The sequence below is a fragment of the Anguilla anguilla genome, chromosome 2 (assembly GCF_013347855.1).
Source record: "Anguilla anguilla isolate fAngAng1 chromosome 2, fAngAng1.pri, whole genome shotgun sequence".
NCBI classification, from domain to species: Eukaryota; Metazoa; Chordata; class Actinopteri; order Anguilliformes; family Anguillidae; genus Anguilla; species Anguilla anguilla.
The window spans coordinates 71,700,682-71,718,469 of NC_049202.1; the positions used below are offsets into that span (position 1 = coordinate 71,700,682).

General features: G+C 42.7%; 2 protein-coding genes across 6 annotated transcripts in view; one reads left to right on the forward strand and one right to left on the reverse strand.

Annotated features, from left to right (window-relative positions):
• The first annotated feature begins 1,237 nt into the window (after positions 1–1,237).
• On the forward strand, positions 1,238–9,527 carry LOC118220411 (cytochrome P450 2K1-like). Its single transcript, XM_035404271.1, has 10 exons — positions 1,238–1,243; positions 1,311–1,473; positions 2,023–2,172; positions 2,284–2,376; positions 4,587–4,721; positions 5,473–5,641; positions 5,880–5,895; positions 6,356–6,497; positions 6,729–6,770; positions 9,448–9,527. The coding sequence occupies exons 1-10, from the start codon at positions 1,238–1,240 to the stop codon at positions 9,525–9,527; spliced, it is 996 nt and encodes a 331-aa protein (XP_035260162.1).
• A 2,040-nt stretch (positions 9,528–11,567) lies between these two features.
• The window catches only part of LOC118219617 (cytochrome P450 2K1-like), a 607,214-nt gene continuing 600,993 nt past the window's right edge, over positions 11,568–17,788 (reverse strand). For all 5 annotated transcript variants that reach the window (XM_035402935.1, XM_035402939.1, XM_035402938.1 and 2 more), the window contains exons 7-10: positions 15,511–15,652; positions 15,180–15,364; positions 13,078–13,219; positions 11,568–12,624 (exon numbers count right to left, since the gene is read on the reverse strand). In XM_035402935.1, the coding sequence (XP_035258826.1) occupies positions 12,437–12,624; positions 13,078–13,219; positions 15,180–15,364; positions 15,511–15,652 (657 nt within the window). In that variant the 3' untranslated portion in view covers positions 11,568–12,436. The remainder of the gene's footprint in view (positions 12,625–13,077; positions 13,220–15,179; positions 15,365–15,510; positions 15,653–17,788) is intronic.

Here is a 17,788-nt window from a genome sequence, read left to right on the forward strand (position 1 = left end):
CCGAGATCTTTCATTTGTCCTCACTACTGAGCTCTGCAGTAAATTGGAGATTGGCCAGTGCTTGACGAGTTAATGAAGAATCAAGTGAACTGAAGTTGTTCAGTTGTGGGGCCACACGTGCACATGCTGTTCGACACAAGACAATTAGGAGAGCAGCACAATTTATGTTGTACTCCAGAACATTGGATCTGACATAAAACAATGAATATAAGATTAAATTGAAGACAGTCAGCTTTAAATTGAGGGCATTTACATCCACATTTGTTGTTTTATTTATAATGCATAGTCAGTGTCCCTATACTTTTCCATTTAAATGTATAATTTTGTTCTGTCTCCAGAGGATAAAATGGACATGGTTTTTTTTTGTAGTGGCCTTGGAGGGAAAAGGATGGACTGCATGCACATCGATGATTAACGTTGAGACTCGGGTTAAAAGATAACCCCACAGTTTCCGGAAGCAGAATTTGCATTGGGAGTGAGGGAGCCACTCACTCCCAGTGCAAAGTTGAAGGAGTGAATAAACTGAACGAGAGCAAGGATGTGCCATTGACACAGGCCAGAATCAGTTTATAGCTGGAAGGTTGTGACACATCCAACTTCGTGAGACACCGATTAGACAATTTTGTCAAACAGAAAGTCATTCTGTTAGAATGGGGAGATGTAACACAGAGTGTAGCACAGTGGTTAAGGAACTGGGCTTGTAACCGAAAGGTCGCAGGTTCGATTCCCGGGTAGGACACTGCCGTTGTACCCTTGAGCAAGGTACTCAACCGAAATTGCTTCAGTATATATCCAGTTGTATAAATGGATACAATGTAAAACAAATGCTATGTAAAAGTTGTGTACGTCGCTCTGGATAAGAGCGTCTGCTAAATGCCTGTAATGTAATGTAAATGTAACACGGGTGTCATAAAAGGGAAAAGGTAAAACAAGTTTGCAGGTAATTTCACCCAAATCCAAAATTTTCTGTTAAATAGGTAAGAAGAGAATTAGTTCAGAGCCACGGCCTGTTTTTGAGTCTATCAATTTGATTAGAATCGTTAATGGTATCAAAGGCTGCACTCTAATCTAAAAGGAGAATATATGTCTGCCTGTGCTGTAACATGTCCTGCTGTTCATTCAAAATGTTTGAAATAAAAGAGTGTTCAGTCTGTTTTGATCAGAACCAGGCAATTGTCAGTGATGTTGTGGCTGTTCATGTTTTGTGTTTTTCAATAACAAAACTATTGACAGCAAAATGGAGGTAACTTGGTTACTGTCACAGAGGAAGTTCTGATCAAATCCTGTTAATTTATTTTCTGTCTCTCCAGCTGTCTAAGAAATATGGATCTGTGTTCACCGTACACTTGGGCCCCAAGAAGGTGGTTGTCCTGGCAGGCTACAAGACGGTCAAACAGGCGCTGGTCAACTACGCTGAAGAGTTTGGAGACCGGGAAATTTCACCCATATTCAGAGATACTTTCAAAGAGCACGGTATGCAGTCCAGTCCAATCTCGTCTGTCTGTTGGTTTGACCATCTCCAAGGACACTTATCCGTCTGGCTACAGTAGCCACAGGCTTGCTCACACATAACTTTTTCCCCACAGAGATCCAATAGTCTGTCTCAGGCCGGATGCTTTCAGACCCTGAAATGCCCACTAGCAGCCTGCTGTTGCCACAGCTAGGGGTCGCTGGCATTTTGCAAATTCCAAAATAAGCACAACAGCAGTGCAGCATTGGACAATCAAGGCAAGGCATTCCACATGAAGATCGGGTGTTCAAATAACTAGCTGGAGGGCAGTCCGCCATCCAACTGTGGTAGTGCTGATTTTTACAACACCACTAAAAGCTGGCAGCAACCGTGTTCTGGCAGGTGCCTGATAGGATAGCGGACCTGTGTTCCACATTTACACTTATTTGCACACGTGTCACCAGACCTACAGATTTCAAAACTGTAGATGTTTGTTTTTCGTTTAGCACAAGAAATATGCGTGAAATTCAGATCTTAGTTTCTTCCCCCTGTGGCGTTCTGCCCTCTCCCAGGTGTGCTGTTCTCCAACGGAAACTCCTGGAAAGAGATGAGACGCTTCTCCCTCACCAACCTGCGCGACTTCGGAATGGGCAAGAGGGGGAGTGAGGAGAAGATCATCGAGGAATCCCGCTCCCTCATCGAGGTGTTTGAGAATTTTAAGGGTGAGAGCTGTAACCAAAAAGCCTTAACCCCTCTTTTCTCCCTAATTTGGAACTACCAACCACATTTATCAGCAATAATTGCTGCAACCTCTCCTCCTATTTGTTCTTTAGGTGAGCCTTTCGACACCACTCAGCCAGTGAATTACTCCGTCTCCAACATAATAGGCGCCATCATCTACGGCACCCGCTTCGACTCTGACTCCAGCTGAGGCTCGAGAGGCCTGAAGTTCTTCGGCTGTTCTTCTGTTATCTTTTGTGACTTCATAGATGAGTCGTTGCTGCGCCCTTGGATGAATTTCAGCAGGCCAGCCACTCCAGGCAAGATTGACCACTGTGATTTGGTGGTCCCAGAGCCCCAGAGCCTTAGAAATGGCTTTGTAACCCTTTCCAGTAAGTAACTGAATAACTAACAATTGAGTAACTGAGGAGGAAATCAGTAAGGGGGCAAATCCTGTTTCGCAACACTGTTGTTACTGGATCATGGATGAGTACACTGTGTTCTGTTCTTTGGTCTTTGCATTGACCTTGTTCAATTAAGTTTTGCAGTATTTCAAATAAACTCTTTAGATGCTGCCAGGTAATATTTTAAAACACTGCTGAGGGTCCCAGGTAATTTTCCACAATCCGTGCTTCCAGTAATTATGTGTATGAATTACCCAGAATTCACAATCATATCAAAAATATATTTTTACTGAAAATATGCTATTTGACAACACTTACAGATCCCTGAGAATAATCAATAGAACATATTTATGACCGAAATATACAATGATATGAAAGAATCTCTAACTGGCAACTCAACTGTGCCCAATTCTGTTTTTATCCTGAAGTTAAACATAATTCCATGATTAATGGTGAATGCTTCTGGAATACTGCATTCTGCAGAGTATTTAACCAAGTGAATGGCATGGTTAATATTTGCAAATTTGAACTTTGGATTCCTTTATAAATAGTTATTAAATGCAGATTTTATTCTAGCTTATAAGAACTTCACTCAGGTCTGTCCTCTGCTCAAAAATGTTTTTTGTAGTTTGCAAAAAGTGTTTTGTGGTTCTGTTTTTGTAAGAGTACAGCCTTCTAAACAAACCTACAAAGCGTGGTGATTCTGGGCCGTGTCAGCTCACAGTTATTTGAGGTGACGGGAGAAAAAATGAAAAATTAAAGAAAAAAGAAAACGCAGCTGCAAGCAGTGATTCCTGGGGTCCAAGCAGCATCAGCAATAGTTGGCAAACACCAAAACTGAATGACAGTGGGCACCAAATTTTCATATGTATGTTCCAACAGAGATTGTGGGCCATGCCATCAACTTACGACCTGTCTGATACAGCAGTGAATTTTTGAATATTCATATTTGGATATCTAATGCGGTTGGATTGAGCGCTGCCTTCAGGGCTGGAGTCTTGATCCTACTGTCATTGTCCATATCAAGTTTCATAACCTCATGTCCAATTATTCATGGGATCTTCATTCACCCATATTTTGACATAACCTCCGGAAATATAACCACAAGACAATTAATACTTGTATAAAGGTATGTATAGGTATGTGTGATGAAACAAAATGTGTTGAAAAAATATGTTGAAATCAGTCAATTTCTGTAGGAGGAGAAGCATTTTAAGTCTTTTCCAAAACATTTAAATTGGAGGAAAATCCAAAATGTTGGTGTAATGGTTCTTTGTTGGTTTTGGTATCGTTTTTGAGGAGAAACATGTACTGACAGCCATTTTAAATTTCTAGGTTAAACAGTGCAGGAGTTATGATGATTTAATAACTGCAAATTCAAGTGACTATTATAGCGACATCAAGTGACTAATCAGCACCAAATTTGGTACTACATTGTTGGGTGCCACCCTCTAGCACCCATAAAGCACTTATCTATGTTCCTAATGATGGATTTTGTCACTGTAGTATGTTTGAAATCTCTGCAAGGGAACTGTGATTTTTAGTGCGTTGAATAAATAAAAAAAATCTATAGCACCAACATGTGATTGGATTGTGCAGCAGCGTTAGAGCTGCAGTCTTGTAATAGTTAATGAATATATTATGTCAATATCTATATCAAGTTTCATAGGTTTATGCCAAACAATTTTGAAATTATCGGAATATTTCTTTGATAAGCCATGCCCACAGAAAATTCATTGGATCATCATTTGGCCATATTTTGACATTTGCCACGAGAAAATTAATACTCTTATGAAAATTTGTGTGATGATGTAAAATACCAAATTGTATCCAAATTGGTTTTCCAGCTCAGTTATTTGAGGTGAAATGGGAGAAAAAAAGAACCAAGATGATCATTTCATGATTTTAACCTGATTTAATATTTCATAAATTGTTTGTACGGCTAATTTACACTTTATTTATTTTATTGTTCATGGTCTCTCTCCTGCACCCGGTTCCCTCTCAGGAGTCAGACCAGCCAGGTTCCTACTTCCATGACGACAACCTGACCTATACTGTCAGCAACCTGTTTGCAGCAGGGACGGATACCACTGGAACCACCCTGAGATGGGGTCTGCTGCTGATGGCCAAGTACCCCCACATACAGGGTGGGGAAATGTACACACACACACTCACACAAACACACACACACCGCAATTGGACCACACTTGGAGTATTGTGTACAGTTCTGTTTTAGTTTATTGTTTCTGCTCAGAACCTGTGAGGGAGGCGAGTCACGGTGTTTGCTTATTCGTTTTGGTGTTGGTGAGGTTGCTCTCTCTCTCTCTCTCTCTCTCTCTCCATCCAGCAAATTAGGAGGCAAACCCGGAAGTGCTGCATATCCCAATAGATGAGGGGTGTCACACGGTGCCACTCAGCGTGTGACATTAACATCCCTCTTTCTCTCTCTCTCTCTCTCTCTCTCTCCCCCTCTCTCTATCTCTCCCCCCCCTCTCTCTCTCTCTCTCTCTCTCTCTCCCCCCCTCTCCCCCCCCCCCCCCCTCTCAGAGGTGTTAATGTGGTTGCGGTTTTTGCTCCGAGCAAGGATACGGCTGGAGTTTGAATATTATCTGCTGATGAATGATTTGCCTGTTTTCAAGGATAAGTGGTGTATTCAGCAGGTCCTGTGTGCAGTAGTGGGCAATACATTAGAATTGAAGGTTTGAATAGGAGACATGGGGATAGTGGTGTTAGTTTTAAGTGTTTTCTGTGTGTGGGACTGGAGTTGGTTTCTTTTTTTCTGTTTGGTTGGGGTTTTGTTTTTGGGCTGCAAAGTGATTAAGACTGTGTGATTAATAATAAACGGGGTTTTAAAAGTCAAAAGTCTCTCTCTCTCTCTCTCTCTGTCTCGGGGTGCAGACCAGGTTCAGGAGGAGTTGAGTCGGGTCATTGGGGACCGGGAACCCCGGGTGGAGGACCGGAGGAACCTGCCCTACACAGACGCCGTGATCCACGAGATCCAGAGACTGGCTGACATTGTACCCATGAGCCTTCCCCACACCACCAGCTGTGATGTCACCTTCCAGGGACACTTTACATTACATTACATTACATTACAGGCATTTAGCAGACGCTCTTATCCAGAGCGACTTACACAACTTTTTACATAGCATTTTACATTGTATCCATTTATACAGCTGGATATATACTGAAGCAATGCAGGTTAAGTACCTTGCTCAAGGGTACAACGGCAGTGTCCTACCCAGGAATCGAACCTGTGACCTTTCGGTTACAAGCGCAGTTCCTTACCCACTGTGCTAGACTCCGTCCTTCGTCAAGAAGGTTCTATCAGCGACCTCGCCTTATCTGTATTCTTCCCTCTTTCCCTCCCTTTCTCCTTGCTTCCTCTCTCACCTGTCCTCTCCCTCCCTCTCCCTCTATACCTCTCATCTTCTGTCCTTCCCTTTCTTTGATTCCCCTTCTTTCTGCACTCTCAGAAGAAATGGTTCAAAAAGGCTCCTCTGTGTCTCCATAGAGGAGCTCTATCATGCACAGGGGTCCTTTCTTAGGCAAAATTATGCAATCTGGGTGCTTTCCAACTTTTCACATGCACAACAAGTTGAAGACCTCAAATCACTATTTACGGTAACTGTGTCCTTTATCACTATTGCAATGTTTCATCTTTATCACTATATATAAATGGGCAAGGATTCGGCCAGATTTGGCATCTCAAATACATATGGAGTAATTATTTACATACTATGTGTGTGTGCGTGTGTGTGTGTGTGTATGTGTGTTGCAGGGAATTACAGTGATCCTGCTCCTGACGTCGGTGCTGCAGGATGAGGAGGAGTGGGAGACCCCCCACAGCTTCAACCCCGGCCACTTCCTGGATGAGAAGGGCTGCTTCATTAAGAGAGACGCCTTCATGCCCTTCTCTGCAGGTACAGCACAGTGCAGCACATGGCAAAGCAAAGCTCTCTGAACCAATGCAAGAATGCAGCAGATATGACACGTAAGCTTCCTGATCCACAGGTTGCTATTTTCAGTCAGAGGAGAGACACGCTTCAGTTTGTACTAAGTTCATTCACCTAAATTCAGCTGTATTTAGGTGCAGTGATTATCTCTCTCTCCTGTAGCTGTATTTATGTGCTGTGATTATCTCTTCCTCACAGGGCGACGGGCCTGTCTGGGAGAGAGTCTGTACCTGTATTTAGGTACTGTGGTTATCTCTCTCCTGTAGCTGTATTTAGGTGCTGTGATTATCTCTCTTTCCTGTAGCTGTATTTAGGTGCTGAGATTATCTCTCTTTCCTGTAGCTGTATTTAGGTGCTGAGATTATCTCTCTTTCCTGTAGCTGTATTTAGGTGCTGTGATTATCTTTCTCCTGTAGCTGTATTTAGGTGCTGTGATTATTTTCTCCTGTAGCTGTATTTAGGTGCTGTGATTATCTCTCTCCTGTAGCTGTATTTAGGTGCTGTGATTATCTCTCTCTCTCTCTCCTGTAGCTGTATTTAGGTGCTGTGATTATCTCTCTCTCCTGTAGCTGTATTTATGTGCTGTGATTATCTCTCTCTCTCCTGTAGCTGTATTTAGGTGCTGTGATTATCTCTCTCTCTCCTGTAGCTGTATTTAGGTACTATGATTATCTCTCTCCTGTAGCTGTATTTAGGTGCTTGATTATCTCTCTTTCTCCTGTAGCTGTATTTAGATGCTGTGATTACCTCTCTCTCTCTCCTGTAGCTGTATTTAGGTGCCGTGATTATCTCTCTCTCTCCTGTATTTGTATTTAGATGCTGTGATTATATCTCTCTCTCCTGTAGCTGTATTTATGTGCTGTGATTATCTCTCTCTCTCCTGTAGGTGTATTTAGGTGCTGTGATTATCTCTCTCTCCTGTAGCTGTATTTAGGTGCTGTGATTATCTCTCTCTCTCCTGTATTTGTATTTAGATGCTGTGATTATATCTCTCTCTCCTGTAGCTGTATTTAGGTGCTGTGATTATCTCTCTCTCCTGTAGGTGTATTTAGGTGCTGTGATTATCTCTCTCTCCTGTAGCTGTATTTAGGTGCTGTGATTATCTCTTTCTCCTATAGCTGTATTTAGGTGCTGTGATTATCTCTCTCTCCTGTAGCTGTGTTTAGGTGCTATGATTATCTCTCTCTCTCCTGTAGCTGTATTTATGTGCTGTGATTATCTCTTCCTCGCAGGGCGACAGGCCTTTCTGGGAGAGAGTCTGGCCAGGATGGAGCTCTTCCCCCCCCCCACAGAATATAATCATGGGCATTTTCCGTTTTAATTTGTGTGTGGAGTTGACTGAATTTATAAAGATTAGACGTGACTTTTCAAAAAGTTTTTTCACGCAAAGGCACACATGTTAGGTGCACTCCTGCAGTTTCCCTTCACCAGGGCACTGGCCTCAGAGCTGGAGTTGGTCCCCGGGCGCTGCACTGTGGCTGCCCACTGCTCCTAGGTAACTAGGATGGGTCAAAATGCAGAGGACAAATTACCCCACGGGGTCAAATAAAGTATATCTTTAAGTATATGTTTTCTACTTTTTAAATTCCTTCAATTTACTGTATTTTAATCAGGTTTAATTCTTTTAAATGAAGGCAAAAGTCACATTTTCTTTTCAATGAGTGACTATCAGACATGCAGTAATTAATTCACTGTGAAAACTGTGTATGAACTTTCGGAAATAAACTTTTCGAAAACCAAACCTCCTTTCTGCATACTCGTCTGCCTTGTGTTAAACATCAGGAAAAAGACCTGAATTGCTTCAGCCAATATCCATCTTTAAATGCAAATGTTTATGGTATATAAGGGCTTCAGATTTCTCTAAATAAGAGCATCTGTTAAATGTTTAAAATGTAAAAGTGATCGATTATCCTTGTGAAATATGCCCACACAATCATCTTCCCCCCAGCGGACCTATTTCTTTCATCTTTAGGAATTGAGTTAAATAAAAGTCGAAATGAATTCTCCTTCTGATTAACGATACTGACTGCTGTGGTTATCAGATTATAGAAGAAGATCTCCTGTCCAGCTGAGGAATGCAAACAGCATTGTGCTGTCAGCACGCTAGCAGGCTGCAGTTATCAAACAGTGCTATCAGTTAAACTGCCCTGCTGCGTGTACAGAACAAACTGTCACACCTGGAGTCTGCTCTCTGGACTGAGTGAGCCTCTTCACCAAAATCGCAGAATCATCCTTTGTGCGCCATAACTTAATCACTTCACTGCATAATCGTGTTCTGTGCTTTTGAAAAGCTAACACCGCGAGCCATGATAAGGCGGGGCATGCAAGCTATTCAGGCCCTTTGAGGGTGTTTCGGGCCGGACAGAAGCCCAGCGCAGGGAGGGTTACTGTCTGCCATGCAGACTTGTGCTTGTGTTTCACTGACCTTCCCACTGGCCACTGCGATTGCAGTAAACTCATACTTTCTTCGATAAAGTGTCTGTGGTGCGTTCGGTTCCTACATCGTCCTGACTTTACTCTGCGGAAAGAAGCTCTGGTTCCTAACAACAAATAAAACTGAATTATTGATGCTTTACAGGAGGCATTTTCACAGAGATCAACTGGTCAATTTAATAGAGAAACCCGTTCAGAAGTGAACAGTGGGGGAAGCCCTATGTCAGTGCTCTGTGTCGTGCGGTCTGCGTAGAGAACCCCGAGTGGCCTGTTCTTTCTTTTGTGTGGTTTTATTGCCGTTCTGTTGTGATCGCGCCTCACCTACCAGTTGTGACATGGTTCCCGTCGGCTCCAGTTATGCTCAATATTTAGTTATGACCGGGCGTACATCAGGAAAACTGAAATGTTTCTGGGCGATTCATCGGTATGACCTCTTGTCCCACGTGTGCTTACAGCTGGCTTAACGCTGTGTGTGTCGATGCAGACGACGCAGAGCAGTTGCAGGCGGAGTGGAACAGAGGCCAGATGGGAACGTCTCCAACTGGCGATCCGACCCTACAGTAGAGAAGCAGAAACGAGCACCTCCTGTTCCACAAACACCATTCACATCTTCTTATCATTCAGGCAAGAACTGAACACATGATCCTAATCTCACCCTTCATTTATCTATCTATCCATCCATCCATTCATTCAGTCATCCATCCTTCCATTATCTATACCCACATATCATGGTCAGGTCCGTGGGGAGGGGGGGGGGGTGTGCTGGAGCCTATCCCAGCATGCCTTGGCGTGAGAGGCAGGAATGCACCCCAGACAGGTCACCAGTTTATCACAGACTCACCCTTTACATATATCCAGAGATCTGCCTCACAGTTCAAGACAGAGCTGGATGGTGAATCTGCCTTCCCAGTATAATGCAGACCAAGTACAATAATGCCTTCATTACAGGACAAAGACCAGTTTCTTTTGCTTTATTTCCACCCCCCGAGAAATTTTAATTATAATTTTATTCCACCATAAAGAGGGCCTTTATTCTTTATTTTTTCATTGACCACACCTGAAGACTTCACCTCGTGACCACACCTGACGACAAATGCCCTGCTTTACAGGTGCCTTTTACAGGTACACCTGCCTATTACTGCTCTGAGACACAGGGGTCTTGAAAAGACACTGCTCCGGAATGAACAGAGATGTTTCATAAATGGAGAAAACATCTCTGTTCATCAGCCTGCAGTGTTCTCCTGAAAAAGAACCATGCAGCAGGAAACCAGGAAATAAACACAACAGGAAAAGGATCGTCAATTTTCTCTGATAAATTCCCAACGAGTTGGTGTCATTATTCCCACACAGTTTACTCTGATAAATTCTACTATCTCCCTGCAAGCATTTAACTTTTTCTTTTTCTATTGAACCTCAGTATTCTTTGGGGTGGGGGGAGGGGTTGGCCTTGCCTAATTTCTCCCCATTTCCTGTTTTTATGTACAGCATCGCTGACAGTGTCTCTGTAAACAGTAACTATACAATGAAGGGTTTCTTTGTTTTGCCTTGTATTGAGAGGATAAGTATTAACTGTGTGTTCTTCACAAATGGTAAATGGACTGCATTTATATAGCGCTTTTATCCAAAGCGCTTTACAATTGATGCCTCTCATTCGCCAGAGCAGTTAGGGGTTAGGTGTCTTGCTCAAGGACACTTCGACACGCCCAGGGCGGGGTTTGAACCGGCAACCCTCCGACTGCCAGACAGTCGCTCTTACCTCCTGAGCTATGTCGCCACAAGAACTCGGGTCTGAGCCCGATGTTCTCGATATTGAGAAACACCCATGGCTTTTCCCCCCACACAGGTTGTGTAGCACTGCAGAGATTGATAATGTAAAAATATGTACAAGATAATGACGCCAACTCGTCGCTCACGACGTTAGCTTTTCAAAAGCACGGAACACGATTATGCAGTGAAGTGATTAAGTTATGGCGCGCAAAGGATAATCCGGCGATTTTGGTGAAGAGGTTCACTCAGTCCAGAGAGCAGACTCCAGGTGTGACAGTTTGTCCCGTGCGGGCTGCAGGACAGATGAACTGATAGCACGGTTTGATAACTGCAGCCTGCTAGCGTGCTGCCAACACAATAATGCTGTTTGCATTCCTCAGGAGATCTTCTGTCATCTGATAGCCACACTACGCTGTTCAGCATTCAGAAGGATACTTCATTTTAAACGTTAACAAAACTCCTAGAGCAGCATTAAAAAAATAAGTTAGCGGAGGAAAGAGGACTCTGTGGGAATATTTCACAAGTGCAGTCCATTACTTTGGCATTTCAGAAGTTTAGCAAATGTTCTTATTTAGAGTTATTTGAAGTGTTTGCATACAGTCCATTTACATTTCCAGCTAGATGATTGCTGGAGCAATTCAGGTAAAGTACCTTGCTCAAAAGTACCCAGCTGGGAATTGAACTCACCGCAGTGTAGTGGCAAGCCCAGGTCCCAAAGCTTCACGCTACAATTATTATAGAATATTCATTGAAAACAAAGTGTCCAAGAGATCCTACACAAGGCTTTTTCCTGACGTTTAACATGAGGAAGATGAGGACAGTCAATGCAGACAGGAGGTTTGGCTTTTTAAAAGTTTATTTACTTTAGTTTATATAGTCCAACAGTGTGATTCTGCCTGTATTTAAAATAATTAAACCTGATTAAAATGTAGCAAATGAAGAGAAGTCAACCCCTAGAAAATACAGGGGAAAGTTATACTATTTATTATCAATCAGCAGAAATGCTTGTTTCTCATTGGCTGATTCTTGTTGACAGTTACAAAGGGGGTGGGGGCTGGGGGGTTTGTGAGCAGGGAATGAGGACGATGAACCCTTGTTACATTACATTACATTTATTTAGCAAATGCTTTTATCCAAAGCGACGTACAAAGGTGCATATCAAGGTCACTTTGGTCTGTATCTTAATCAGCTGAAACTTTTAAATATTTACATTTAGCAAGATTTGAGTTTTCCAATGTGTTGCATTCTGAAAAGGGACCTTCACTTTTACGGAAAACACCAGCACCTTTCAATTTAAGGGTTACTACAAATGTCATTTCATTTCACTTCCAAATAAAAATGCCAAATGGTGGCAACTTTATGTCCATTTCAACCAGGGATCGCTTACCGAGTTGGAAGACCGTTTATCAACCTCACTGACTATTTGAGCTGCTGTCTAGGTCATCCTGAGTGGGTAGGAAGAGCCCATAAGTACCAAAAAAAAAAATATATATATATTCTGGCCCTCATGAGTGAGTAATTGAGGAAGCCAGGAATGAAGAGAACAGACTGTCTCCTCAGCTGTGGAGGGGAGCCCTGTTTATTAATCTAGCAGCACTCAAATCAAGGCTTACAAACATTCACTGTAAATAATGATCAAGAAAGGTTTGGTAAAAAAAACAAAAAACAAAAGAGCTGATGTTCACATCCATCAGCTGGAGTGGGGTTTAGGTCCGGCTCACAGCACACAGCCGGTGGGGTGAGGGGTTGAGGGTGAACCCCAAGCACGGCGTCAGGTCCAAGTCTTCCTCGGACACCCCTGGCGGTGGTGTGAAGCGGAACCTCTGCAGGAGGAAGGTGAAGAAGAGGAAGAGCTCCATCCTGGCCAGACTCTCTCCCAGACAGGCCCGTCGCCCTGCGACGAAGAGAATCACATCACCTAAGCTACAGCTACAGGAGAGAAAGAGATAACCACAGCACCTAAACACAGCTACAGGAGAGAGGGAGATAATCACAGCATCTAAACACAGCGACAGGAGAGAGAGAGATAATCGAGCACCTAAATACAGGTACAGGAGAGAGAGAGATAGTCACAGCACCTAAATACAGCTACAGGAGAGAAAGAGATAATCACAGCATCTAAATACAGCTACAGGAGAGAGATAATCATTAGTCACATGACATAAATAATCATACAAGACATTACATTGTACTTTGGACACTACCAGTGTCTTTAATGCAACTCCAGCTGACAGCTATCCCAGTGGATTTCCACAACTAGAAGAGTGATAAACCCAGCACTCCAAGAATCTACAGCATATTGCACCTCGTTGGAAAGAGATAACCCCAGCATCTAGAAAAAAACCACCTGCAGAGAAGGGCAGGAAGGCATCTTTCTTGACGAAGCAGCCCTTCTCATCCAGGAAGTGGCCGGGGTTGAAGCTGTGGGGGGTCTCCCACTCCTCCTCATCCTGCAGCACCGACGTCAGGAGTGGGATCACAGTAGTTCCCTGTAACACACACACACACACACACACACACACACCATAATCACACGCACGGAAGCACATCATAATCACACACACACACACACATTTTTTTTTTAATTCTAGCCTATTTATAATATGCATGTCATTGACACCTGAAATCTGTTACCGGACAAATTTTTTAATAAACTTTGATTTGGCTTGATTTGAATAAAATTTCAACAACAAAAAAAAAAAAACGTAAAGGTCTGAACCTGTGAAACAAAAAGTCATGACATTTTGCAGAAGGAGCAAACTGTAGAATGTGTTCACTAAGCTTTAATGTCAAGGTAACATAACATAACATTACATAACATAACGACGAGAACAGGACTTTCAGCCCAACAAAACTCGCCATTTTCCTAACTAAACTGTAACTGGTGCTCCGATTACTTACTGGCTAGATAATATCAAACACCGTAACAAGCCTAGTATTGAAAACCCCAGTTTCAGCCTCTACTACATGACTTGGCAGGTTAGTCCACATTTTGACTACATCTGTGAAGAAGTGCTTCCCAATTTACCTTTTGCTCATTTCCATTTATGCCCCCCTCATTCTACTAACAGAACTCAACCTGAAGAGTCTCTTGTAGTTCACTTTGATGATTCCCTTTATGATTTAAAAAGCCTCAATCAAATCACCCCTAAATCACCTTTCACTAAGCTTGAACAGATTAAGAATCTTAAATCTTAAGGATTCTTAATCTATCTTCTATCTTTCATACCAGGAATCAATTTGTTTGCCCGTTCTTTGAACATTTTTCAGAGTCTTCGGTAGTTTCTTGTAGTACGGAATATATTATATTCATCCCCATCCCCATCCTTCTCCCCAAGCCATGTCTCTGTAATCCCAACTATGTCATAGCCCCCACTATTAATAGCAGCAAGTTCCAAAAAAATAATTGTTATAATTCTTAAATTTAAACAGACATTTCAGATTATTACTTGTACAGATCCTCTCCTGTTCCCTCACCCTCGCCAACCCAAGCCAGCCTCAGTAAAAGTTCTCTTTAAAAAGATTTAATTGGTGTTCACACTATTATGGGTAGCCTTGACCGCTTCCATCAGGGTAGTCTGCACCTCCCTACCATTTCCGCCCTCTAACCAACCTGCCTCCCAAGCTCTAGTTTAAATAATCCTGTGCTACCCTAAGCACACACTGGCCCAGTGCAGTAGTACCCCTCTGGCTCAGTTGCAACTTGTCACACGTGTACTGGGCACCCTTGTCCCAAAAAGAGTCCCAGTGCCCCAATAACTAGTGCCCCTCTTTCCTACACCCGCCATGTATTCAACCTCCAAATAAAACTTTGCTTCCCTCTGCTCATACATGGTATCAGTAGTATTCCAGAAAAAAACTACCGTGGAGGTTCTGCTCCAAATCTTTCCTGCAAGCTTGACAAATCTATCCTGCAGAACATCAAACCTACCTATGTAATCGGGTTCTATGTGAACCATGGCCACTGGATCCCTCCCAGCTGTAACCAGGAGCTTGTCCACACACTCCAGATGTCCTACCTGGGCATCAGGCAGACAACACATCGTACGGGATTCCTGTTCGTGTGAACAGACTATGCTGTCTGCCTCTAATAATTGAGTCCCCCCACTATCACCAACTCCATTTTTCAGGAGGATCATCTGGGTGCCCAATGGCTCATCAGTCCTCCTACTCTCAGGTTCAAAGGCTAGGTCCAAATCCTGCAAGAACTGGAATTGGTTGGACACCACAATCTCTGCAAGCTGGCCCTCGAGCTCAAGGATCTTGCTCTCAAGGTGCTCAACGAGTTGGCAATGGTTATCAACTAACTTAATTCATACTCAGAACTGTAGAAAATTGAGCCTCGCAACTTTTCTTTAAACCAGAAAGGAGAGGAAGAGAGGGAGGGCAGGAACAGAGGTGATAGGGGAGAGAGGGAGGGAGAGATGGAAGGTGGAAAGGTGATAAAACCTTCTTGATGACGTATCCCTGGAAGGTGACATCACAGCTGGTGGTGTGGGGAATGCTCATGGGTACAATGTTAGCCAGTCTCTGGATCTCGTGGATCACAGCGTCTGTGTAGGGCAGGTTCCTCCGGTCCTCCATCCGGGGTTCCCGGTCCCCAATGACCCGGCTCAACTCCTCCTGAACCTGGTCTGCACCCCGAGAGAGAGACAGATAGACAGAGAGAGAGAGAATGTAAAATTCTCATCAAGGGCTAACAACAACAACAAAAAAAACTCAGTATGAGTCTGCATGCATGCTTGTATGTGTGTGTGTGTGTGTGTGCGCATTTCCCCACCCTGTATGTGGGGGTACTTGGCCATCAGCAATAGGCCCCATCTCAGGGTGGTTCCAGTGGTATCCGTCCCTGCTGCAAACAGGTTTCCGACAGTATATTGCAGGTTGTCGTTATGGAAGTAGGAACCCAGCTGATCTGACTCCTGATAGGGAACAGGTGCAGAACAACATAGAGACAATAAACAAAGCAGAAGCATAATAAAGCATTAGTAAGAAAATTTTATGAAAGATGTTAAAGACATATTTCAGCGTATGATAAATGTGTTACTTGCTTGCCACTTCGCAGAAAGCCAAGGCAGGAGTTTGCAAACACAGGATAAACTCTTTTTTTCCCCAACTTGCATACAATGATTGCAAGAGTGTTTCCATACAGAAATCAAAAGGCCAGCTCTTCGACCGATTTACACCAAATTTGATAGTGCGGTAGTGTAAGCTTAAAACCATGAAATGATCACGAGATAAAATTTTTAGATCATCAAGCTAGCGAGCTTCGTCACACCATAAGAAGTTAGATTAGATTTTCCACTCACAAACTAGCTAGGCAGCTAGCAAAGCGATTTTATCCATTAAAAAAATCGATTTTGTTGTCGGGTGTACAGTATATAGCAAAACCATCAACATTTAGACCCAGTCAATCAATCAATTGCTAACAAGTTCTTATCCAGAATGACAAAGCAAAGTTACGGTACTTGAAAGAGTTTGAAAGAATTGAGGAAATATTGGGTAGCATTGCTTTGGAATCTTATTTAATTTCGGTGAGGCAAGATAGCTTATATTGTTTGTAGTACCGTAACTTGGCGTCATTTGGATATCAATACTTTCAATGGCAGGCCTGGATTTTGGCAGTCTGAATGAATGAGTTATAGACGGTGTATGTCTTGTATGTGTGAGTAACTTGGCATTTTTGTACGTTGAAAACGTGTTTATGAGATATCATTTCTTTTTGCAAAGCGTTTTATTATGAGAGTGAGAAATGCGAAGTGATCCTGTACGAACCGGTTGTGAATTATGGCTATCCCTGTGTGAATTTGTACAGTCTGATGAGCATTTACCGTTTAGCAGTTTCGGTTTGCTAAATATGTAAAACAGTGGCTGTGACAAAAGGTGCCGTGGCGTAAGTGTAAATGCGTCAGAAACGCAGGTGAAATATGACCAGTGTATGTACTCACGGATTTGACGGCCATCCAACGAGCCTCGATTGACAAAAGAATCAGCAAGCCCGTAGAATTAGAGCTCCCTAGGTCGCAACTTGTATACCCTTCTGTCCTGCTCCGTTGTCTGTTATTTCGTGGAGATGCACTTTTAGTGTTTGTAAAGGTTTATAAGGTATTTTTATAGGCTTATCTGCAGGTAGGAATCCTCTTCGCTGTTTTGCTAAGCTAGAACCGGAAAAGTTGATAGTGGAGAATAGCAGACGACGCATATGCCCCAGCAGGCTTTGCATATGAGAAAATAACAGTGTGAGATAAATTAGAAGAAATTATGAAATTGTGAAGTTGAAACAATATGTTTTTAGCAGAATGGGTATGTAGGTGAAGGTTGACATGATCACAGACAATAGTGCGAAGTAAATGAAGTGACCATGACTGAGCTTAGTTTCCTTATCAAACGGTATATATAACCGTCTATATATAACAGTCTGTAAAAAGCACTCATCATTGAAATGTAGGGTTAAGTAACATGTGAAATCTATTGCACTGATATGCTTTTGTCATGTTCAGTACTAGTAGTTATAATTATGAGAGAGTCGTGAATTTAAATGTAATGTTTTAATGGGGAGTTGCAGAACGTACATACATAGTAATTGTTTGTATGTGAATAGATAGAGAACAGGGCGAGGTAACATGAATGTAGAAACGTGGCGTTTGCTGATAAGAAGGTTTTGTAGGGTAGCCAAGTGAAGAAATATAGTTAGTAGAAATGGCACAGTGGTGAACTGGTGTAACTTTTTTAATAAAAGGAATACATTTGCCGTCATGAAATGCAAATGGGTGGCCGTCAGTGAGTTTTGGTAAAGCAAATATAAGCGTAAGAAAACGTTAGTGTAAAAGAGGAAATGATCTGCCTGAGGGCGAGGCGGGATTCTTCCTTCAACCGGAGGTTTACCAGTCTGTCACTTTGTTAGTGCAGCACCATGACATAGCTGTGCAATGCGTGAAATATCATTAGCAAACCTGTCCGTGGTTTTAAAGAAGAACACAGGCGAGTAAGCACAGAAGAGCTCCCGTTGAATCCATATGGCTCTGCAATATTGTAGCCGGTTAATAACTGAACGTGCA

Excerpts from the sequence above, each read along its gene's own strand:
- LOC118220411 (XM_035404271.1), top strand. Across the intron at positions 2,173-2,283 it reads GGTGTTTGAGAATTTTAAGG|GTGAGCCTTTCGACACCACT; the intron begins GTGAGAGCTGTA and ends TTTGTTCTTTAG. Across the intron at positions 4,722-5,472 it reads CAAGTACCCCCACATACAGG|ACCAGGTTCAGGAGGAGTTG; the intron begins GTGGGGAAATGT and ends CTCGGGGTGCAG.